The following is a 23,097-nucleotide window of genomic DNA, read 5'->3' as shown; positions in this document are numbered from 1 at the left end:
CGGCACCCCCGCGCCGCTGCCCTGCCCCCACCGGCCCCGGGTGGCTTTTCCGAAGGGTTGGCGGGAAACTACACTTCCTCTCACCCTCGCCTCAGGTCTGACTCAGAGACCGAGTCGCCGCAGGCCTGGGGACGCCACCGCTCGGCTCTCGGCTTCCGGCCTGCAGCTTGGGGCCGCGGTGTCTTGGAGCGTCTCGGGGCTGCGGAGGGATCCGTCAGGGGCAGGCGCGGGAGCCCGGGCCCGCGGAGACCTGGGGACCCGCCCGGCCCCGCCGCCCCCGCCGCCCCCGCCGCGCGCGCCCGGGGCTGTCACTTCGGGGGCGGGCCCGGGGCGCAGGGGGGCCGGCCCAGCCCCCGCGCGGCGCAGCCATTGGCCGGGGTGGGCGGGGCCAGCGGTCGCTGCGGGGCCGGGCGGCCCCCGCGGGGATGAATGGAGCCCGAGCCCCGCGCCCGCAGCCGCCAGAGCGCGGGGCGCAGCGCGGCGGCCGGGAGTCGGGAAGGTGAGTGCTCCGGCGGGCAAGGGCGCGGGGCTCGGGGCGCCATCGCGGGGCGCCGCCCGGGCGCGCCGGCCCCGGCCTGCTGACGTCAGGAGGGCGGCAGGTGCCCGCTGACGCCGGGCTGGGGCCAGCGGGCTCCAGGTGGCGCCGCGCCGGCGGGGCGGGACGCAGGGCACGGGCGGTGCGCCCCGCGGCCCGGCTGCCTCGGGGAAATCGGGGGCAAGCGCGCCTCCGTCGCCGCCAGCGGCCCGGGAGGGGCGGCGGGACTGGTGGCCAGGGCAGGTGGCTGGGCGCGCACGCAGGCGCAGGCCCCGCGGGTCAGGGCAGGGGCGGACGCGGCTCCCCGGGGTGCAGAGGCGCGCGGCCTCCACCTGCGGCGGATCGGCTGCGGCTGAGTCCAGGAGGAAATCGTCAGGCGCAGAAGTTTCTCGCGGGCGGCCGGGCTTTGTTCGAGCCGGGGGCGCGGCACACACGTCGCGGCGGGGGCGCGGGCGGAGCCTTCCCCGCGCGGGGCCACGCCGGCCGGCGCCTATTCCGGCCCCACCGCGGGCAGCCGGCGCCGAGCGGGGCTAGGGGATCCGGGTGCCCGGTTGCGGGCCGAGGGCTGGGGAGGACGGAAGCGAAGAAGCCGACCCGCTTTAGGCGCCCTGTGGGCGCCCTTGGCCCCGGGCCGGGAAGCCCGAGGTGGACGCCGGCCTCCCACCTTTGCGGCGGGCACGGGCAGGGCACACGGAGTGGAGCCTGCGGGGCCCGGCGGGGTCAGCGCCACGAGGACGGAGACAGGCAGCGAGCACGCGCTCCCTCGTGCGCGGGGGAACCTGGTGGCGGGGCCTGTTCTGGAGGCGCGGGGGCGCCTCAGTACTTTTCCGCCCAAAGGAACCGCTTCCCATCGCTGCGCCACCCCGTGCTTTTGGGGGCCTGGGTTCCCCCCGCCTAATCCGAAACTGGCTTTACTCAGTGAACCCAGACGGGGCCGAGCTGGGAAATTTCTGTCGTTGCCGGCGCGGAGTGGCGGGGTTCCCAGGAGCCTCTGGTCGTAGCAGGTTCGTAGTAGGAGCCTGGGCAGAGCTGCTCAGGGAGCCGGTGGCCCGGACCGGGGCAGCCAAGTGCTGTGAGCTCTCAGCTAAGCCCCACACGGCATCTGAGGCGCTGCTCTTGCTCTGGTCTCACAGGGAGGAAACTAAGGCAAGAAGAGATCGGGGCACGTGCCCGCGGGCACACCGCTAGTATGTGTTGGGGAGGCTTCAGTCCAGCTTTGGGTGACTCCTGACACTTTGCAACTCTGTACCTGGTGGGGAGCAGACAATCCCGCTGAGGCTGGCCTGACGGACAGCAGTGTGGAAACAGGTGGGGGGAGGCTGGGGAGGCTGGGGCCGTTGGCCTGGAGGGCCGATGCCTGTGGGATCCGGGGAGGGGCCTCTGGGGAGTGAGCCCATGCAGCCAGCTTTCGCAGGAGCTGCGAGGGGAGGGGACAGCAGGTCCTTGGGGTCAGACCCCCATGGCGGCCCTGCCTCAGTGCTGTTTCCTGCTGGGCAGAGCTGTTGGGCACTGCCTGGACATGGTTTATGGGGCTGCTTCCCTCGAGGGTGGCCATGGCCTCATCTGCCCGGGGTGTGGCCCCTTGAGCGGGTCCCTGAGCAGGTCCCAACCAAGTCCCTCCCAGTCTGTGGTGAGGTGGCTGGGTGTCCGGAGGTTGGGCTCGACAATGGCCAAGTGAAGGGGGCTTTGGGGGCTGATGTTCCATCCTTGTCAGAGGACCCAGTTCTGAGGGACTCCACTTGACTCGTCTGGCTGTCCCTGGTCTCCGGCGGACCCTGCCTCAACAAGCGGCCGCAGCATCCTGAGCTCTTGGTCTCTGTCTGGCTTCCAAGCTACCTAGAAGGGTCGGAGCACATTCATCCGGCTCCCAGTTCAACAGGGCTGAGCCCGTGTCAGTCTCTGGCTTTGTGGACTCATGCTGACTGTGGCAGTTTGGGTCCCCAAGGCCTCGGCGTGGGTCAGAAGGGAGCGGTGCAACTGGTACCGTGACCAGAACCCTCAGACTCTCCCGGCCACGCTTCTTTCTCCGTTGGGGACAGAAGCCACAGAAACATTCCCCACTGAGCCACGTGGCCTCCTGTTTTCAGGTGTGGCAAAGAGCCCATTGTCTGCTTTTGGAAGGGGACACACAATAATCCTGAGACACTCCCAGCTGCTTTTGTTCTGGGACACTGAGCTGCCTGTCTGACTCAGCGTGAGGGTGATGTGTGGAGGCCCACTCTGGGGCAGGACCCGGTTTCCCCCACGACAGATGGTCCCCAGGCCCCTCAGGACCCCACCCCAATGAGCGGGCAGGAGGCACCAGCTTGGTCTCTGGCAACCAGGGCTTTTGTGTGAGGGGGTGGGCCCTGGGTCCTGTTAGCAGGGGAAGAAACTGGCCTGCTGGGCCCCGAGTCACCTCCCCTCCTTGGCGGGTCATGGGGACTCTTCCTGCCGCAGGCCCTCGGCCTGCTGTCCTCAGACACCCCTCATTTCCCCTTGGTGGCCATGGTGCAGGCCCCTCCCACCAGCCTAACACGGAATTAGCCTCTCGAACCACAATTCTGGGGGCTGGTGGACACGCTTTGCAAACCACCTGCCCTTTGGCAAAGGTGGTCCCTTTGTGGCAGGCGAGGCCCCCTGAGGACCAAGCACCGGGTCGGGAGGGTCCCAGGCTCCTGAGGACCAAGCACCGGGTCGGGAGGGTCCCAGGCTCCTGAGGACCAAGCACAGGGTCGGGAGGGTCCCAGGCTCCTGAGGACCAAGCACCGGGTCGGGAGGGTCCCAGGCTCCTGAGGACCAAGCACCGGGTCGGGAGGGTCCCAGGGGAATTACCCACACGTCCTCTTCACCTAGGGGTGGCTTTTTCTCCATGGAGACTTGGAGGTCCTCAAGGTACTGCTCCCTGGCCCAACGCCTTTTAGGACTTGGGATCTGCTGGTCTGAGAGTCACCCATTCCGGCCCCACGTTTATGTGCGTCCTGGTGGTCGGCCTCTCACAGATGCCCTTGGGCTGGTCCTTGGACCCACGGGCCTAAGATGTCACCCGGACCTGGCTGACCCTGCCTGTGCCCAGACAGGCCCATTATGGGGCCAAGCCAGTGCCCCCGCCGCTCTAAACCCTGTGAGGCCCTTCTGTAGGTCTCAAGTCCCATGAGCTCCACGTGGTGCCCAGACCCACTAGCAGGAGAGAGGCTATCTCCCTCCTCCCCATGATGCCACATTCTTGTTAGGATCGGAGAAACGCAGACACAGAGAGGCCTACCACCTGCCCAAGATGGGAACAGCGGCCTGGCCGCAGCGCAGCCTCTCTCTGTCCCCTCCTCGGAGCAGTCGTTATGGGTGGGGAAGACGAGTAAACCTGCGTGTGCCTCTCTCTGGCTCGTCCTGCCTTCCCCATGTGTCTGCTTGCTGGTGGGGACTGGGTGGGGAGCAGGAAGTCTGGGCGAGACACCCGTGGAGGGGCAGGTCCTCCGTCTCTCTCTCGGACAGTCCTTCATTGTTGGCCTCCATGCAAAGTGGCCAGCTTCCCGCCCACTCAGCTCTGCATGGTCACTAGGCATGCAAATACGGGAGGCCAGGCACTGCTGTAGTCACCCCAGATCCTGCCACCCGCTATCTGCTCTCTCAGTAGCTTCGAGCCCCTTCTTCAACAAGCAAAAGCCCCCCCCCCCCCCAGTCAGAGGGAGAGACACCAGGATGGGCCTCGGTGGCAGGAGAAGAGAGCTCCCTGAACAACCTCCATGGGTCACGAGAGAAGGACCCAGGGTCGTGGCGTGGGGTGGGGGGGTGGGGGTGGAGACCCAAGGTCACAGTAAGGGGGAAAGTACCCAAGGTCACAGGGAGGGGTTGGGGAAGGACCCAGGGTCACATGTGGCGGGGGGTGGCAAGGAACCAGGGTCATAGGCAGGTCTGGGGAAGGACCAGGGTGGGAGGGGGCGAGGGCAGGAGCAGGACGGAGGAGAGGGTGGAGCCCTGTGGTGTGGGAGCTCAGGCTGGGGCCTCCATGTGGCGTGTGGCACATGTCACGGTGACATGGGCTGTGGCTGTCAACCTCGGAGCATCCAGGGGCGGTCGGAAGGGGTCCTGCTGGCTGGAGTGTAGGGAGGAAGCAGAAATGAAACCGGTCCGTGCCCCAGCTGCCACAACCCCAGCCAGTGGTTCCGGAGGGAGCCTGGGGGCGCCCTGGCCCCGACATGGAGAGCCCCTGCTTCCCCTACCCTGGCCCCGGCCTCCCCGGGGGCGTTTGCTGGGCCAGAGCCAGACTGTTCCTGGGAGCCCGGCAGAGGAGGACCCGCTGTTGTGGCGTCAAGGGACCCTGGGAGCCTGGCAGAGGAGGACCCCGCGCCCCTCCCACCTGCTAGGACTGCAGACAGCCCTGTGCAGGCATCTGTGGCGAGCAGAGGTGGGCCCCCCTGGACTGAGACCAGGGCCCCGCTCTCGGAGACGGGGCTGTGGCGACCCACCCAGGGGCCCACTGGCTTCTCACCCAGCAGCTGCCAGGGGGGCCTGTGGGTGGGGGTGGGGGAGGAGGAAGTGAGACCCAGATTTCTAGGAGCCTAGTGGCTCAGACTCTGGGAGGTGTGGCTGACGGCCAGGCCAGTGTAGACCCGTGGTCTCCTCCCGAGTGAGCCTGCGAGCACACGCGCACACACGCACATGCACACGCACACACGCGCGTGCACACGCGCCCTTGTCCCTCCCACTGCAGCCCCAGGTGCAGAGCCTGTTCCCCAGGCTCCCGGGAACACACTATCCTCGCGGCTAGTCCCCAGGGGCTTCTCTCCCCACCGGAACAGACGGGGGGCTCCTCGCTGCGGTGGGACCAGGGACAGGCCTGGAGGGTGTGATAAGGTCCCAGGACCCCGGGCTCCCTGGGAAGGAGCTGGAGGAGGGGGAGGCCGTCCAGGGTGTGTGTCTCGGGTCTGGAAAGCCGTCCGGGCTTCTGCAGGGAAGCTCACAGCCTCGCTGTTCCCCCACGACGGGGACGGCCGCAGCGAAGGGCCGGCCCGACCTGTGAGCTGCACCCCAGACAGAGCCCCCAGCCCGCTCAAATCATGGGGAGGTGGAGGGCTCCTTCCTGCTGCTGGCATTCCCATGGAAGCCTTGTCCCTCATCCTGGGGCCGCACCCCTGGCTCCGTGGGGAGGACCCGCCCCCCGAAACAGGCACGTGGCTGAGGACTGGGCCACAGAATGCTTGTGAACGGCGATGGTGGCAGGGCAGGCCCCCGGCCCTGGAGCCCTCCTGGGGCCCCTGCAGGCCAGCTCAGCCTCTCGCCTCTGCTGGCTCTGCTGTTCTCCCTGCTCGAGGACCGCTGGCCGCTGGCACCCACGTGACTTCCCTGGGTGTAGGGGGCTGCGAGCACCTCACGCATAGGACCGGGTCCTGGAGGTCCCCAAACGCCACTGCCCGGCACAGGCCTTGGGGACAGCAGATGGTGGTGCGAAACTACCCGCTGCGTCCCTCGGGATTCTCCGCAGAAATGGTCAGGAGGAGAGACAGACACAGAGAGAGATACATATGTATCTGTGCGCACTTAGATCTTTCTATGCATCTCTTTGTCTCTCTGTGACTATTTATATGAATCTATATATGTTATTTACATTATTCTATCAATAAGTTATAATATAATAATATAAATATATATTGTGTAATTATATTATATATAAATCAATATATTATATATTATAAAATACAAATAATGTGTTATGAATATTATGTATTAATATAAATTTATATTTTATATATAAATACGCATGTTTTATATATTTATAGACTATATATCAGATAACAATTAATTATTAGAAACCTGGCCCATGCAGTTACGAGTTGGGTGGGTCCCCCGTCTGCGGCCGGCAGCCGGCGAGAGAAGAGGTAGGTGCGCGCTGGTCGTCTGGACTGCGCAACGGCTCAAGACCTGCGAAGAGTGATGTCCTGGTTCCAAGGCAGCCAGGCAGGAGGAATTCAGGGAAGGGTTAGCCCTTTTGCGCTATCTCGGCGTTCAACTGATCGGACGAGGCCCACCTGCCCTGGGTACGCCAATTCAAGTACTAATCTTTCTAGAAACCCCCTTGCAGACACACCAGACTGACAGGGGGGCCCACCGTCCGGCTGCATCAGCAGTAGCTCCGGGCGGAGGACGGAGAGGGGTCGCCGGGTGGGGGAGGCCCCGGGGCTCTCAGGGGAGGATACCTGTGGACGGTACCTGGAGCCCCCGAGGGGTAGGGGCAGCCTCTCGGCCTGTCCTTCCTGCTAAGCACTGTCTGTGGCCCTTGGCTCCCGTGGGTCTGTCTCCTGCCTCTGCCTCCTGCTGCATTGCCCGGCCCACTACTCCAGCTCGGCTCAGCACCCACTGACCGGGACGTTGGCCCCCACAGAAGGTGCCCGCCGGGCTTCATCAGCAGGTGGAAAGCAGGCACACATTTTGTCCAGACCGGTTTGTGATGGACATGCTCTTAGGGCTCCAGGAGAAAGCACAGTGGTGCTCAGTCCTCCCCGGAGGGGCCGCTCCCTCCCCGTGTGGGCCGCTGGGTCCTCCAGCCCCTGGCACCTTCTGCCCGTCCTCCCCACGGGGGCCTAAGATACAAACCATAGACAGTGTCCACAGAGCCACCGGCCTGGCCTTCATGTGGGTCAGCTGACACTGCCCGGGTGGCCAGCAGGAAGGGCAGCCGGGAAGTCACCTTCTCCCGGGTGACCACACTGACCACCTGGGTGTCCCTCTGCCCATCTTGGGAGCAGACCCTGGAAAGAAAGTGCCCGTGATCAACCTAGGTCACGTGCCCACATCCCAAAGGACTGCCCACAAGGGATCTGAGGGCCAGGATATGGAGACAGAGCAGCTCTGTGCCCATTGGACCTGCACGTCCCGGTGTGTGCCGCTGGGCTCAGCCACTACAGCTGTGAGGCTCTCAGGCAGGGCTGCTGGCCCCCTGTGGGCCAGGCCCGCCGACAGGCCTCTACGGGAGATGGTGTCCTTGGGCACACAGCACATCCTTTGACCTCAGACCTTGGCATGACTGTCGGCGCACCCTCGTCCAGAGCTGTCTCTGGCACCCCGTGCACCTGTTGGCACCAGATCCGCCCGAGATCCTGGTGCAAACTCGGAAATGTCTTCTGGAGGTGCCACGACTCTCAGGACCATTCTGGTGGCTGGGAGACTCCGAGGGTCACAGGTCTCCAGACTCGTTCAGGCTCTGCCACTGGCCTACAGATGGAGCGGACGATTCCGGCACCACCTCCCTCCTCACGTGGTGTCCCTGGGGGGCCCACCTCCCCGTCTGACCAAGAGCCTTGGTGAGAGCAAGAGCCTTCCAGACCATGCAGGGCAGCGGCGGCAGGACTCCAGGCATCAGGACAGTCTGCAGAGGCCCCATCCCGGCTGCCGAGCTGCCAGGGGACCGCACAGTGGGGAGGGGGCGCACGCCAGTCAGGCTGCTGACCAGAGCTGCTGGAGGAGGCTGCCCGGGAGGAGGCTCGCGGCCCACAGCTCCGAGGGCTGCTGTTCAATTCTGAGGCACAGGTGGCGGCCACCAGTGGGTCCTCCAGCTGAGGGTACCCCGGACTGGATTTCTGCCTTAAATAATGCGGCGTGCCGGCATAAGCATCATATGTTCACTTCCAAGACCCTCAACAGTCGCTGTAGGGGAAACTTCACCACGGACTCGGAGCCGCACAGTGCCGTGCTCCTGTGGCTCCTGGTTTCTAAAGGGAGAACTCTTCGCTGTGGCCGTCCGTATCACAAAGGCCAGCTGCCCGGCCACCTCCTGAGCCCTCACTCCCGCAGAGGCAGGACCAACGGTTAGAGCCCAGCGTGCCAGGCAAGCCGGGGCTGAGTGAGCGGGTGTCTGATAGCGGCTGGTGTCGCAACCACCTCCTCGGGGTACCGGCCCATGAGTCCTTCCCGAGGCCCGATACTGACCTTTCACCCGCCGCAGGCTGCTGGGGGCTTCCCGGAGCTCCCCGTGGCTCCCATGGCCCCGGCCCGGTGGAGGTTCCGGGGCTCCAGGGCCCTGCATCACGTGTGTGGTTCATGTGTGAGCAGGTGTGTGTGTGTGTGTGCGGAGTTGCAGGTGGCTGTGCGTGGGCGTGTGGATCTGCAGATGCGTGTGTGCACACGTGCACGCATCTAGAGGAAAACGCTGTGGTGCCATCAGCACAGGTGGCCTCTGGGCCTTGGAATTTGGGGTAACATCGAACCTTTGCGGTGCTTCTCCGTGTGCTGTTTTGGTGGCCTGCCTGAGCCGTGGGCTGGGAGGTGCCGGGGCTCGTGCTGGGGGCTGTGGTCTGCGGGCTCTGCCGTGGTCGGGGTGCGGACGTGGTGCGTGTGGAGGTGGCCTCTGTGACCGCAGCTCCAGCAGCTGGGTCTGGGCGTGCGGAGCTGCCAGCCGGCCAGAGCTTCTTCCAGGAGCGGCCCCCCAGCTCTGCCGTGTTCGAGCCTGCTGGCCTCGCGGCTCTGTGATAAGGCCCGAGCACACTCGTGGCCAATGGGGACGGCAGCCGTGGAATTCTGCAGACACGCACGGCCTTGGCACTTGGCCGCAGGTAGCCTGTGGGTACCCGTGACCGTGGTACGCGGCCGGCTCTGGACACGGACACCGCGGGCTTGGTCCCGGTTCCTTCACTGTGGTGTCAGGGGGACGGCCGGTCGCACGCCCACAGGCTCTGAGCGGTCTGTTAAGCTCAGTGGCCACCTCCCCTCAGGCCTGTGGCCTCCTGGAAACCGGGCCACACGGGACAGCTCATGGCGTCCCCAGGGGCGGGCTGGTGAGTTTCCCACAGCTCCGAGCAGAGCTCTGTGAACCGGGCGCTTCTCCCAGCGCTGGGGGCCAGAGCCTGAGATCGGGGTGTCGGCTGGGCTGCGCTCCCTCTAGATGCTCCAGCTGGGGTCCTTCCCGCATGTCCAGCTCCTGTCCCCCGCCTTCCTCGTGGCTGCGTCTGCCCGGTCTCAGCCTCTGTTGTCACGCGACGTCTCTGTGTCTTGTCTACTATGGACACTTGTCCCTGGATTAGGACCCACCCAAACCCAGATGACCTCATTTCAACCCATTAATCACATCAGCAAAGACATTTCTTCCAAATAAGGTCACACTGAGTGTCTGGAAGCACCTGTCTCTTGGGGAGACCACCATTTGACCCCCTCCAGGCCCCTCCAGGGCACAACAAAGCTGCGCTTTACTAGGCTGCAGGAAGGAGCCTCTGCTGACAGAACGGACGGCAGGAGCCCCTGCCAACGTCCACCCGACCCCCTGGACTATGCGCGGTGGGGGCAGGGCGGGCCTGGTGAACCTGGGTCTGAGGACACTTCGTGGTCCTGGGTCACCACCAACGGGGCCCCTGCCCTGGGCGAGGCCAGCAGGCTGCTCCCCAAACCTCAGAGCTCAAGCCTGTGCTGTTTCCACGGCTCCCGGAGAAAGGCTCCAAAGTCAGGCTTCACACCTGCTGGGAGCCTCTGAGCACAAAGTGGCCCAACGCAAAGTGGGAGGGTGTGTCAGAGTCCTGGGGCTGCCAGATGAAGGACCGCAGACCCGGGGCTGAAACTCCAGGCCTTGACTACTCTAGCTCTGGAACGGGATGCCTGAGGGGGAGGGGTGGCCACGCAGGAGCCCCTGCTCCAGGGTCTGTCCTTGCTGGTGGACGGTTCTCACGTGCTGTCCGCCTGTGCGAGCGCCTGTGCCCTGGCCTCCCCTTTCTCTATGACCCCAGTCCCAGTGAAGCGGGGCCCATCCTGATGGCTTTTCACCTCTCCAAAGACGCCGTGTCCCCATACTCTCATGGCTGACAGAGTGTCTCCTCCGGGGGGACACAGCTCAGCCCAGAACCAGAGGTCACTTGGGGGAAAGTAAAGACCCCGGCGGAAAGGGCCCACAGCCGCCGCCTACAGCGCAGGTGGGATGTCTTCTCCTACTGCGTGTGCGAGCGCGCTGCTGCTTGGTTTCGGGTGGGAGAACCAGCCGCCTGGGGTGTGCAGAGGCAGCCGTGTACCCACGTCGGTGCCGCGCTTTCCGGCAGGGCCCCAGGAGCCTCGGGAGGCAGGATTACCCACCCCCAGCCCAGGAAGGGCCCCCGGAATGGGGCTGGGTGGGGAGTGGCAGACAGAGGGGGCGCGGGTGCCTTGTCTTCCTAACCTGTCCGTGTCGCCGCACACGTGTCTCGAAGTGACGTCTTGAGAACCTGCCGCGGCAGCGAGTGCAGGGCGCGACCCTGCTGCCACCCCTTCCCTCATTACCCTCCAGACTCTGGACCAAAGTGAGAGCTGGAAGCGTGTGAGTTTAATGAGGAACGGAGGCTGGACGGCATGGGGGCCCTGTCCACCGGGGCGGTCCCTCCAGAACAGCGAGCACAGCTCACGCCCACCGAGCAGAGGCCACGGGGGACTGGCTGGGTCAGGGTGGTCCTGGGGCCCGCACGGGCATCGACTGTGGCCTTGTCCAGGTGTGTGGGTTTTGGTGGTGTGGCCCTGGATGCAGGAGGGGCAGGAGGTCAGCCCCATGAGACTGGGGAGTGGGCAGCAGAGCCACCGGCTGCCCCGAGGGACCAGGCACAGGACGGGGCGTGTTCTCTCCGAGATGTCGGTGTGGTCAAGCGTCCACGTACGTTTTCTAACCAGAAGCTCTTCTCACAGAACAAACCAGCCACTGGACTACCCTCGGGCGGCTTCTGTAGCTGCCTCTTGCGCCCCCCGGGCGGAGATGCCTCAGCACTCGATGGGGGACAAGACCCTGGTCTCCAAGCCGCAGCTGGTCTTCCCAAGCCAACCCTCAGCCGCAGACGGCGGGTGCGGCCACGGACCGCCCAGCAGGCGGGCTTCCCTCGGCTCACCCCGGAGCCACGGCGCCCTGGGTCCTGCCGTGCACAGCCCCCTGGACGCCTGCAGCCAGCCACTGTGCCCGCTGCAGGCTGAGAAGCACGGCCCCCGGACGCCCCCTGAGATGCGCTACGTGGCGGCCAGGCCACAGAGCGCGGCGTGCGGCTGGGGGGCCTTCGCTCCCAGGTGCCTGCAGGCCTTCAACACGCCCCGCGGCTTCCTGCTCTTCCTGTGCGCGGCGGCCTTCCTGCAGGGCATGACCGTCAACGGCTTCGTCAGCACCGTGGTCACCTCCATCGAGCGCCGCTTCGACCTGCACAGCCACCAGAGCGGCCTCATCACCAGCTGCTACGACGTGGCCGCCTGCCTGTGCCTCACCTTCGTCAGCTACTTCGGGGGCGGCGCGCACAAGCCCCGCTGGCTGGGCCGGGGCGTGCTGGTCCTGGGCGCCGGCTCGCTGCTGTTTGCGCTGCCGCACTTCACTGCGGGCGCCTATGAGGCCGAGGTGGCCGAGGGCGTGGGGACGTGCCGGGCCAACCGCAGCGTGGCGTGCCGGGACCGCGCCTCGGGCCTGTCCGGGTACCGGGTCGTCTTCATGCTGGGCCAGTTCCTGCACGGCATGGGCGCCACGCCGCTCTACACGCTGGGCGTCACCTACCTGGACGAGAACGTCAAGTCCAGCTACTCCCCGGTCTACATCGGTGAGTGCGGCTGCGGGGGCACGGGGCAGGCACGTCCTCCGTCCTCGCTGGCCACGCGTGGTCACGGGTGAGGCCGCAGGTGCGCGCGGGCCTTCCCCCGGGGCCGGGGTCGGCCGGCCCCTTGCTGCCCGCAGCAGCCCGAGACTCCGCTCCTCCCAAGATCCCCACGTTTACACGGACTGAGGTTTCTGGGTTTCAGCCTCGTGCCCACCACGGCCCCACGTCCCTCCTGCCAGGCCAGGCTTTTCGAGGGAGACCGGCCGGCACCCGGGGCCTGGCCACACCTCGTGTGCCGACTCTGGCTTCCTCCCTTTCACTTTGGGCTCTGTCCCTCCAAGCGGCTCAGCGGTGCCCACCCAGGGACACGGGGTCCGGTCACTGCGACGGGGCACTGGCGGCGCTGAGCAGAGCACCAGCCCACACAACGAGGCCCTGGGGACGTCTGTCCCCTCGAGGGACGCAGAGTCCGGTGCTGCCTGCCGCTGCCTCTGACAGGAAATCTGTAGAGGTACTTTTTAAACGTCGGCTGCAGGGGCGCCTGGGTGGCTCCGTCCGTGGACGCCGCTCGCGTCTTGGTCTCAGGGTTGTGAGTTCAAGCCCTGCGTCAGGCTCCTTGCTGCTGCGGAGTCTGCTTAAAAAACTAAAATTAAATAAACAAAAAAAAACGGAACGTTGACAGCAGCCAGATCTCCAACACGGTGGAGGCTGTGTGGACACGAGCCCTGGGCTGAAGGGCCCGAGCCGTGGGGCAGAGGGCGCCCTGTTGCGGGGGGGGGGGCTCCTGTCCGGTGGCCCCGGGGCCCCTCCGCAGCTTCCCTCTCTCCACAGCCGTCTTCTACACCGCCGCCATCCTCGGCCCAGCCGCCGGCTACCTGATCGGAGGCGCCCTGCTGAACGTTTACACCGAAATCGGCCGCCGGTGAGTGTCCTGATTCTGCCTGCACCCTGGGACAGCACAGCGCTATGGGGGCCGAGGGGCCTCCCTGGTGTTTGGCGGACCGGGGGCCGGGGGGCGGGGACGGCGTGGCAGGTCCGCAGCTCCCGGAGCCAGGCGACACCAGGACCCGTCTCTCTGAGGCCCGGGGCGGGGTGGCTGTGGACTTCCGAGCTGCCAGGGTGACTCCTCCCCGTGGGGTCTCCCTGACGCCGGCCGGGCACCCCAAATTCAACCCAGTTCTGACAGACTTCCCAGACTCAGTGCAGAGCCCGCAGGAGACCCCCCCAGCGGCCGACACCAGCCTCGGGTGCCGGGTGCCCGCAGCCTCCGTCCAGCCTGGCTCCACGATCCCGCTCTTGGGCGAGATGAGCCACTCGAACAACTCACGGGACTCGGGAAGGCGCCTCGCTCACTAGATGACCCGTTTATTAGACAGATTACAGGCCCGGAGCGGCCAGCTGGAGGAGGCAGGAGGGCAGGTGGGGGAGGGGGCGCAGGTCCGCGTGCAGGTTCTGGTCACTCCACACCCCACGGCCACCCACCAGGAGGCTTAGGTTTTCATGGACCCGTGTGCAGAAGGATGGCCAGCGCGGGTGCCCTGAGTGCCCGTGGACGGGACGCTGACCCCACGTGCCTCTCCCCACAGGACGGAGCTGACCACCGAGAGCCCACTGTGGGTCGGCGCCTGGTGGGTGGGCTTCCTGGGGGCGGGGGCCGCCGCCTTCCTCACCGCCATCCCCATCCTCGGCTACCCCCGGCAGCTGCCAGGTGGGTGCGACCCTCTTCTCCTCTGGGCTGGCGGGGAACCCGGACCGTCTGGGCCCCGTCCTGCAGGGCTGGCCTGCCCCGTGCCTCTGGCCACGGGCTCCATCCCCCCCGTGGCCCCTCCAGTCTGAAGCTCCTTCTGTCCCCCCTGGCCCCGGGGTGGGTCCTGCTGCTGCTCTCCCCCACCTGTCTCCTCTCGGCCAGCAGGTCCGCGGTCACCGTGCTGCAGCCCCGTACCACATCTGTACCGGGGACCTTCCCAGACCTGGGAGCGGGGAGGGGCTTCAAGCCACGCCCTCGGTCTCCCCCCCCCCCCCCGCCCGCTGACATCTCTGTGCTGCCAGGCTCCCAACGCTACGTGGTCATGAGAGTGTCTGAAACACACCAGTCGAAGGACAGCAGTCACAAGGCTGCCAGCAGCCCCGACTTCGGGAAAACCATCAGAGATCTGCCTCTGTAAGTCCCTTCCGGGGGGTGGTGTGTGCCTCTCACCTGTGTCCCGTGTCCTGAGGACCCTTGGGGAGGTCTGCACCTGCCAGATCTTGACCCCAAGCTAGGAGAGTCCATGTGAGCCTTCCAGGGCCACGTGGTCAGCGCACAGATCCTAAAACTCCCACGTGACCCGGGGCACTTCAGGTCTCTGCCCCAAAACGGGGAGACGAGGGAGCAGCAGCCAGAGCCTCGTCCCCGGGCTGGTCCTGTGGGAGGGCCAGCTCCTCCTCTGCCTTCTCTGACCATTCAGGAAGTGTCACCTGCTGGGCTCCGGGCTCGTGCCCACCACCCCCCCCCCCGCCCCCGTGGACCCTGGGAGGAGGGATTGTCCCCGGCTCTGCCCTCACGGCCCTGCACCAGCCCCTGCACCAGCCCCTGCCCTCCTGTGCTCTCCCTTGTGTGTGGCCTGACCCGGCTTCACCGTCCGCACACACAGTCGGGCTGGAAGATCCCTGGCCTGCCCTGGTCTCAGAGAGACGCGGGTCGGCGGCTCCTGGCTGCTCAGCACCCCTCTTCACGGGCCCAGGCGTCCTGCAGCAGGCCTCTCCCGCGGGTGGGAAAGGAGCCCCCCGGACGGTGGCCAGCCTGGGTCCTCGGGGTTACTGCGTGCCGCTTGCCCCTCCAGGACTCCGGGCCTGAGCCCAGTAACGGTCGTGTCTAACCGGCCTCAGGGGGCTGGGGGCTCGTAGTGGCGGGAATGAGACCCCTCTCTGCCTGTTTGCCGTGGCGATGTGAAGAGGTATCAGGATCAGAGGTGGCCTCCGGGGAGGGCCCCGCGCTGTCCGCTGTCTGCTGCTTTGCTTCCCTCATGCAGAGGAAACAGGGCTGTCCTGCTACGGGTTGGGGGGTGGCCCCTGACCCATTCAGGGCTTGGTTCTCCAGCTTCCCACTTCCTGTGAGACCAGCCTAGCGTTGCCCACTCCTGAGGGCACCCCCAGAGCAGGCTGAGCTGGCCCAGGGCCGCAGGGGCAAGGGCTACGAGACCGTCTGTGTGGGGCCAGCCCAGCCAGTCTGCCTGCACCGGAGCAGAACCTCCATTCCCTGCACCCGGCCTGGGGCCCCAGCAGGTCAGCAGCCCTGGGGATGGCGGCCGAGAGGTTTGTGCCCAGGCGTAGCTCCCCGAACCAGCTATTGGTAAGAAATCCTGTTAGCTTCACGGGGAGGGGACCAGCCCAACCCAGGGCCGGTGCAGCAGACGAGGGCCGGGGCCGGGGCCGGCGCAGACCCCAGCCAAGCCCTGCCCCCCCCGCACCCACTCTGGGGGCATCTCCTTCCCTTCCTGGACATGGGACCCAACTGCCAAACCGAAGAGAATTGTTATCAGTTTTCAAGCCTGAAAGTCAATTTTGCTGAGAACCATGGTGGGGAATGGCCCCGGGGTGTGAGCACTGCCCGTGGGAGATGCCGGGGCCCAGGGGAGTGTCTGTCCTTAGGTCCCTCCTGGACGCTGCTCCAGGCCCCCGTGCCAAGGCATGGCTGCAGGTTCCGACGTCTGTTCACTGTCGGCCTGCGTCCTAAAAAGAGAGTTTGAGTGCGAAGGTGTTCGCAGCTGCTGTGACAGGTGCACGAGATGAGAGCGGCCATCTCCCGGCTGGCGCAGGGGTGACCAGAGGCACCCCTGGAAGCTGGGTCTCTGGGGCTGGGGCTCCCGAGGACAGCACTGGCACCTGCTCTCTTCAGAGAACAGCTCTGAGCTGCGGGTTTGAGAATTTCAGCCCAGGGGGCCGCTCAGAGCTGCTCCCAGCCGCAGTCGGATGGTGTCCTTCATGGCCACCACCTGCTTTTCCCTCAGTGCAGGAGCGAGATGACCCGGCCTGCCAGGACCGGGGGCTCCAGAGAGACCTCTGCCCCCAGCCCACCTCGCTCACCAGCCCCGGGGTCAGGGACAACCATACCTGCAAACACCTTGGGGCCTAGTCCAGGCACCTGCTGCCCAGTGGCCAGATGGCTGGGGACGGCTCGGGGAGTCGGGACGGGCAGGCGGGAGAGCCCCCCCCCATTGAGCTGAGCGTCTTTACTTCCGGACCCCACGGCTGTGATTTTCATGTTTTCTGCTCAGAGGAAAGACTCGTTAAGGAGTCTCTCTTGTTCTGTGCCCTTTTTTTTTCTTTTTTAAGATTTTATTTATTTATTTGACACACGGAGATCACAAGTAGGCAGAGAGGTAGGTGGCGGGGGAGGGGGGCCAGGCTTCCTACTGAGCAGAGACCCCCCCCCGATGTGGGGCTCAATCCCAGGACCCTGGAATCATGACCTGAGCCGAAGGCAGAGGCTTTAACCCACTGAGCCCCCGGGCGCCCCGTTCTGTGCCATTCTCGACATTTACTCGGCAGTGACCAGCACTCAGGCCCTGCTAGGCCTGAACCCCAACAAGATGCAGAGCCCCAGTTTAGCCAGAGCAAGTGGACCTCAAAGAAACTTGGTGCCCATCCCAAGGCCAGGCAGTGTGGGGCAGGCTTCGGTGCCCAGCCCGTCCCTCGGCGGGGACATGGGGGTACAGCCGCCAGAGCTCATGCCTGACGCTCTCAGAGTTGGCCACAGTGAGACCTGAAACCAAGTACCCCCCAGGGCCATGCAGGGGTCCCATTCCCTGTCCAGAGCGAGGGAGCAAGGCCAGCTTCCCTGCGGAATCAGTGGGCCAGGTCCGGGGGGCTGATGCCAAGATCCTCCCTCGGGATCCGGCAATACCGCCCCCACCAAGTATGCACCAAGAGGAACAGGGGGGCGGCCCTATCCACTCGGAGCTTCCTTGGAGGGGCCCCTCTGTCCCCCCTTCTCCAGTGCTGGTAGTTGGGAAGGGGCCCCACCCCCCGGTGCCCATTCCCTTTCCGTGGGGCCTGGTGAGTCCTGGACATGGGACAGCACCTCCCCCAGCCCCCGGTTCCTGGTTCAGGCCATCTGCCAGGGTCGTCACAGCTGCCCCGCAGGTCACTGAACCATGCACTCAGGGTCTCCCCGCACTGGAGGGGGGAGCACTGATAAGGCTCTTCCCCAGTTTAGCAGCTCTGTTTCCTGGAGCCCGTTCCCCACCAGCTGAAGCCCAGCCTCATGCCCTCTCTCAGTTTCTCTGGGATGAATGCAGAGTGGCCACAGCTCACAGCCCACTCTGCTCCCCTCTCAGGCCCAGGTGGATGGGACCACGGCCCCCGGGAACAGTACTTCCACACACCCTGCTCTGGCCCACTCTGACCCTCTGTCTCTTCTCTCTTCCCCATCCAGCTCCATCTGGCTCCTCCTGAAAAACCCTGCATTCGTCCTGCTGTGTCTGGCTGGGGCCACCGAGACCACGCTCGTTGCCGGCATGTCCACCTTTGGTCCCAAGTTCCTGGAGTCCCAGTTTAGCCTGAGCGCCTCAGAAGCCGCCACCTTGTTTGGTGAGAACACTTGTGGCATCTTGGAGGGTCCTCTGCCTTTTCGTGAGTTCTCAGATGGGTGAGGGGTCTTTGGAGTATCTTTGGGAAGTCCAGCTCTGCGTGAGGGCTCGTGGGCCTGTGGTCCTGCAGGGAACGCCCCGGGAGTGGGAGTCGGTCAGCGGTGTCGTCACGTGGACCTGATGGTCCTTCCCGAGAGGCGGGAGTGCCGACTGCAGCGTGCTGACCAGTTCTCTCGGCAGACCCTCCTGGAGGGGATCTGCTCTGGGGGGCGGCACGGGGGAACCCAGTTTGTCTGCGCTCCCCCAGGGCCTGGGCCTTCGTCGTCCCTGGCTCACTGCAGAAGGGGTTTAGGCAGTGGTGCCCCCTTGAACAGCTGGACGCTCGGGCTTGGCCATGCCCGTGAGCCTGGGTGGGCCAGGGGACACGCTGTGCTGGGGGCCGCCCCATCAGGCGGGCAGGGGCCACTGGGCTCTCCCCCTCCCAGACCTGCCCTACCTCTGCGTCCTTCCACCTCCAGGTGGCCGGGTGTCCTTCCTGGGGGTCCCAGGACCAAAACTCCCCCAGCGGCCCCCAACCAGCGGCTGCTGCATGGACAGATGGACGGCTCTGGGCCTCTGTCTCCTCCCCGCCCTGCCCCCCCGTAGCCTGGGGACGAGAAGAGCCAGTGGGCTGCCGGCCCTGTCCTGCACCCCCCAAGACCACACTGAGCACCCCCTCTCTGGCAGGGTACCTGGTAGTGCCAGCAGGCGGCGGTGGAACGTTTCTGGGCGGCTTCCTTGTGAACAAATGCAGGCTCCGCGGTGCGGGTGTCGTCAAGCTGTGTGCACTCTGCACCCTGACCAGCCTGCTGGCCACCTTCGTGTTCTTCGTCCAGTGCCCCAACGTGCCCATGGTGGGGGTGACAGCCGACTACAACGGCAGGTCAGGGCCGGGCGGCACTGGGGGTTGGGGGGACACCCAGCACACCGATCGGGAGCACCAGTGGCCGCGAGGGATGGGGAAGGTGGGGTTGGCAGTTGGTCACTTTTTGGAGAGGGTCACAGCCGCAAGACATCGGCTCACGGTCACTCAGAAACAGCCCAGCGTCAGCCCTTAAGAAGCCATGAGCCCAGTGTTCTGGTCTGGGAAGCGAGACCGTGATTGCCCAGCTCCCCTCCACGTGTGCACACGGAAAGTGGCCCAGGGTCGGCTCTCACGTGTCCCCCATCATAGGGATGTGAGAGCAGCAGCCCTCTGTTGGCACTTGGGGAAGAGCAAAAGCAGGTGTGGACGGCCTGCCATGGGCTGGGCCGGCCCCTCCTGGGATTCCCTGCGGAGTGGACAGGTCGCACAGAGCGCAAGCATGCCGTGGTGGGACGGTCCTCTCGTGGCGCTGGTGGAGAGGGACCAGCTCCACTGCCGTGGCCCCCACGAGGGCTCTGCCACCACGGGAGGGAGGCGGGAGCTGGGCTTGAGGCCGCTGCAGAACACAGTGCCCGAGGGCAGCAGGAAGGACCAGATGGCCGGATGGAGTTTCCTATTTGCGTGGAAACGAGGAAATCGTGTGTGTCCGTGATTGCCGCTGTGTGTGCGCACACGATCTGTGCAGACGTGCGGCTGCAGGCTGTGCCCGTGCGGGCGCCACGGCGGAGGGCTTTGGCCTGGGTCCTCTCCTGGTGCTGGTGTTCCAGGCCCCGGGCACACGCTGCCTCTGCGACGGCGCCAGGACGCGCCGGGGCCGGGGAGTCGCAGCAGAACGGGGCACGGCGCGTGTGGCGTGAGCGTTTCCAGCGATTCCGTGCGTGGGAAGCGCCTTCCTCGGCTGGAGCCCTTGTGGCCGCCTGGCCGAGTCCTGAGGCCGGACACCGCCCCCCCCCCCCGCCGCCTCCCGTGCTGGCCCCTTCCCACCGCCGCCTTGTCTTCCGCCCGCAGGCCCCTGCCCAAAGGCCACCTGGAGCTGACGGCCGCCTGCAACGCCCCGTGTGCCTGTCGCCCCGAGCACTACAGCCCCGTGTGTGGCTCCAACGGCCTCACCTACTACTCCCCCTGCCACGCGGGCTGCCCCGGGGAGGCGGCGCCTGGCGCGGACGGCCGGAAGGTGAGTCCGGCTGCTGCCCGCGAGCCGAGGGCGCCGCGCTCGGGGAGGGCCCCTGCCCCTCCCTCCGGTAATCGGCGCTGTTGTTGCGCTCCTCAGGTATACCGAGACTGTAGCTGTATCCCTCAGAATTTTTCCTCTGGTTTTGGCCATGCTACTGCAGGGAAATGCACTTCAACTTGTCAAAGAAAGTCCCTCCTTCTGGTTTTCGTATTCGTTGTAATTATCTTTACATTCCTCAGCAGCATTCCTGCACTGACGGCAACCTTACGGTAAGCCCCGGGCCTGGGTTTCACTCTGGTCCAGAACCTTCCCTTGCAGCACGCTACGGTGGAGCTCTGCAGATCCCGCAGGGTACGTGCGGGGGTCCCCAGGAGCACGAGCTGCCTCTGCGCCGGGCTTCCCACCCTGGGAGGCAGTGACATGGCTGGGGGCTGGGCCAGGACCTGGCTGCAGGCCTGGGGGTGTGACGTGGTACACTGCCACCCTCCGCTGAGTGTTGATGCTATCTTCCGTTTCAGGTGTGTCTGTGACCGGCAGAGATCCTTTGCATTGGGAATCCAGTGGATTGTGGTTAGAACTCTAGGTACTGTGCACTGCGTTGTGGAGTGGTACAGTTGCACAGTGTGTTCACTGCACAAGGGCACCCACCATTTGTCTCCTCACCTGCCTGGTGTGCGTCCCAGGTGGCCTTTGCCCAGGGAGCGAAGGACGCCATTCCCTAACAGTCCACTAGAGGGACCCATGGTCATTGATTTGCCCAGAGGGTGGCTTCTCCTTAGCACAAAGGGCATCAGAGGTCCCCCCAGAAGGGAGCTTTGAAGCCCACCTTGCACCCCTGAGATCACTGAAGACCGAGGCCCCCTTTCTGAGAACCCACACAGTCGGGTTCTCACCCTGCCCGGCGCGTGGCCAGGACTGACGGGCCTCTCTTCACAGGGGGCATCCCAGGGCCCATCGCCTTCGGCTGGGTGATTGACAAGGCGTGCCTGCTCTGGCAGGACCAGTGTGGGCAGCAAGGCTCCTGCTTCGTGTACCAGAACTCGGCCATGAGCCGGTACATGCTCATCACTGGGCTGGTGTACAAGGTGAGAGAGGCGGCAGCTGGAGTGCTTGCGTGCCCAGCGCCCTGCGCATGGGAGCCCTGCGGGGCCCTGAGCTCCGAGCGCCTCGGCAACGCTGAGCAAGGGCCACAAACCTGGGGCTGAAAACCGTAAATATTTATGGTTTCCTCGGCTCTAGAGGCCAGACGTCCCACACCCACATGGCGCAGGGTCCGGTCCCTCGAGGAGCTCTGCCGGGGCGGCGGGGGGTGATCCGGGCTGGGTCTTCTCTGCCCCCCCGGGTCACGTGGCCTTCTCCCTGTGTGTCTCCTTGTTCCTATAAGGGCACCTGGCATGCCAGGTGGACACACCCCAAAGCCAGGGTGATTTCATCTCAAGATCCTTAACTGAAGGGACATCTGCGAAGACTCTTTCCAGCGGCAGGTTCTGAGGGTCGGGGCTGGGGCGTCTCTGCTGGGGTGCCGTTTAGCCCGTGAAGCCCTCCACCTCCTCTGGGTCCTGTTTTGAGTCAAATGGTGTTTTCGTTCCCTCACGAAGAGCATTGTGGGCCTCACAAGGGTTCTGCAGGAAGAAGGGTGCTCTCATCAGAGCAGGGCTGGGGCGGGGCAGGCCGCTCTGGTGTGGTCCAGCGAGCTCCCCCTCTCCCCGCAGGTGCTGGGTTTCCTGTTCTTCACCACCGCCTGCCTCTTGTACAAGTCCCCCTCAGAGTCTCCCGATGGCCTGGCAGCTTCTCTGCCCAGCCCGTCCTCGGCCTCCGACAGCCCCGTGGACCTCCGGGGCTCCCGCTCGGCCCCATGGCTGCAGAGCGCCGTCTGACGGCGCACCCCTCCATCCACGGGCACTTCCCGAGAATGCTGTCGGATTTCTCCCTGGAAGGACTGACCCCTCACCGGTTGGTCCCCCTCCGTGCTGAGGACCCCCCCAGAAACCTCCCATTGGATTCCAAGGGTCCTGAGCTGGTGGCGGACGCGTGTGAGTCACAGACACCAGGGAGAGCAAGCAGGGCACGTGCAGACTGGCACACCTCTAGCCCAGACCCTGGGGACCAGGGTGATGGTCCCTCCAGCTCGGGAAGGATGAGGCCCAGCAGCCATTCCATTCCCACTTCCCGCTCCGTGAAGGACACAGCCACATGTCACTGAATTTCCCCTGGACACATCAGAACCATCTATGCAATCTTACCTGAGCTGTTTGTTCTAGAAGATCAAAGAGGCCTGCAGGCCTGGGCGTGGCTCCCGGAGGTCACCCTCCTGTCCCGGAGCCTGGGGAGCACCCCCCGCCCCCGCCTTCCCCGCGCACACAGGCCTTATGTGTGGCTCCATCGAAAGCACTGGATGAAAGGATGCTCTGGCCCCCAGCGCAGGGCTGACCACCGGCCATGCTTCCCAGCGGCTTCTGTCCACAACACCCTGCTGGCCTGCCGGGCCTGACGTCCCGGTTCCTCCTGAGCATAGGGCACAGGCGTGAGGCCATCCGCATGGGCACGGGCCCGCGGGAGCCGCCTTCTCGGGGTGTCCAGCTTGCCCCCCTCCCGTCCTCAGAGCGGCAGCACTCCGCAGGCTCATGGGAACGCAGCCGCCGGTCACAGCGGGACTTCGCAGAGTGTCTGTTGTCGGGTGTCCTCCGTTAAAATGATGTGTGTATAAATATATTTTAATACCTAAAACCTATCTCTCGGTCCAATGTGTTTTGTTTCCATGAATTTGCAGTTTGGTGGTTTTATACGTGTTTCCTGTGGGTTTCTGTGAGTCGGGCTCTCCAAGTCCGAGGGACGCTGGCCCCAGATGAGTGCTTTCCGGGCCCCGAGCTCGCCTGGGTGGGCCTCTCCCCTCCCTCACTGTGACCCCAGAGTCCCTTCCCTCCAGAGCTCAGCCCCCGGTGAGTGGGCCTGAGTCCTCAAACCAGGGCCCCGCTTTCTGCCACTCTCCAGAGCAGCGCAGAGCGTCAGGACTCAGACCAGGACGGCCGGACACAACGGTTCGTGCAGGAGAAACGTGTGCATTTCTGTGTGAGAGGCGCCCCCCTGGGGCATTTTCTCCCCGAGTGTCCAAATCTGAGGGAGCTGTGACCACGTGGGGTGATGGCCTGTCCATGTCATCTCCTAGAGAGCCGGCACGTGGCCACCACAGTGCTCAGCAGACACACCCTGGAAGAAGCCATGGCGGATGCCGGCAAGCAGTCTGGGCCCCCGTGTCCTGGCTAGAGGTTCAGAGCAGCCCCTGGCCCAGAGTACCCGCGGTGCCATGGCAGGAGCCCCGTCACCACGAGGCATTAGGGTGCCCAGGGCAGGTGCCCCTCGAAGCTCACCCAACAGGCATGGCGGGGCACCTCTGTCCCCTTGTCTTCTGGGGATGGTCTGTGGCCGGA

The 23,097-nt window shown here is 65.3% G+C and overlaps 1 protein-coding gene across 5 annotated transcripts; it reads left to right on the top strand.

The window, feature by feature from the left end:
* The first annotated feature begins 369 nt into the window (after nucleotides 1-369).
* SLCO4A1 (solute carrier organic anion transporter family member 4A1) lies at nucleotides 370-22,400 on the top strand. Of its 5 annotated transcripts, XM_059133029.1 has the most exons (13): nucleotides 438-499; nucleotides 10,752-10,950; nucleotides 11,141-12,024; nucleotides 12,853-12,943; nucleotides 13,608-13,729; nucleotides 14,071-14,182; nucleotides 17,438-17,592; nucleotides 18,318-18,513; nucleotides 19,504-19,669; nucleotides 19,766-19,938; nucleotides 20,188-20,252; nucleotides 20,606-20,754; nucleotides 21,382-22,400. In XM_059133029.1, exons 2-13 carry the CDS (start codon nucleotides 10,814-10,816, stop codon nucleotides 21,544-21,546), a joined length of 2,415 nt encoding a protein of 804 aa, XP_058989012.1. In that variant the 5' UTR covers nucleotides 438-499; nucleotides 10,752-10,813; the 3' UTR covers nucleotides 21,547-22,400. The 5 variants fall into 5 exon arrangements, 3 of the variants coding, with proteins under 3 accessions (XP_058989013.1, XP_058989014.1, XP_058989012.1); XM_059133030.1 differs by lacking the exon at nucleotides 10,752-10,950 and having other exon boundaries at nucleotides 370-499; XR_009344541.1 differs by lacking the exon at nucleotides 21,382-22,400 and having other exon boundaries at nucleotides 433-499; nucleotides 19,912-19,938; nucleotides 20,606-20,744.
* Nucleotides 22,401-23,097: the final 697 nt, after the last annotated feature.

This window comes from Mustela lutreola, chromosome 9 (assembly GCF_030435805.1).
Source record: "Mustela lutreola isolate mMusLut2 chromosome 9, mMusLut2.pri, whole genome shotgun sequence".
NCBI classification, from domain to species: domain Eukaryota; kingdom Metazoa; phylum Chordata; class Mammalia; order Carnivora; family Mustelidae; genus Mustela; species Mustela lutreola.
The sequence above is the reverse complement of the archived record's forward strand: the minus strand, read 5'-3'. Positions and strand labels throughout refer to the sequence as shown.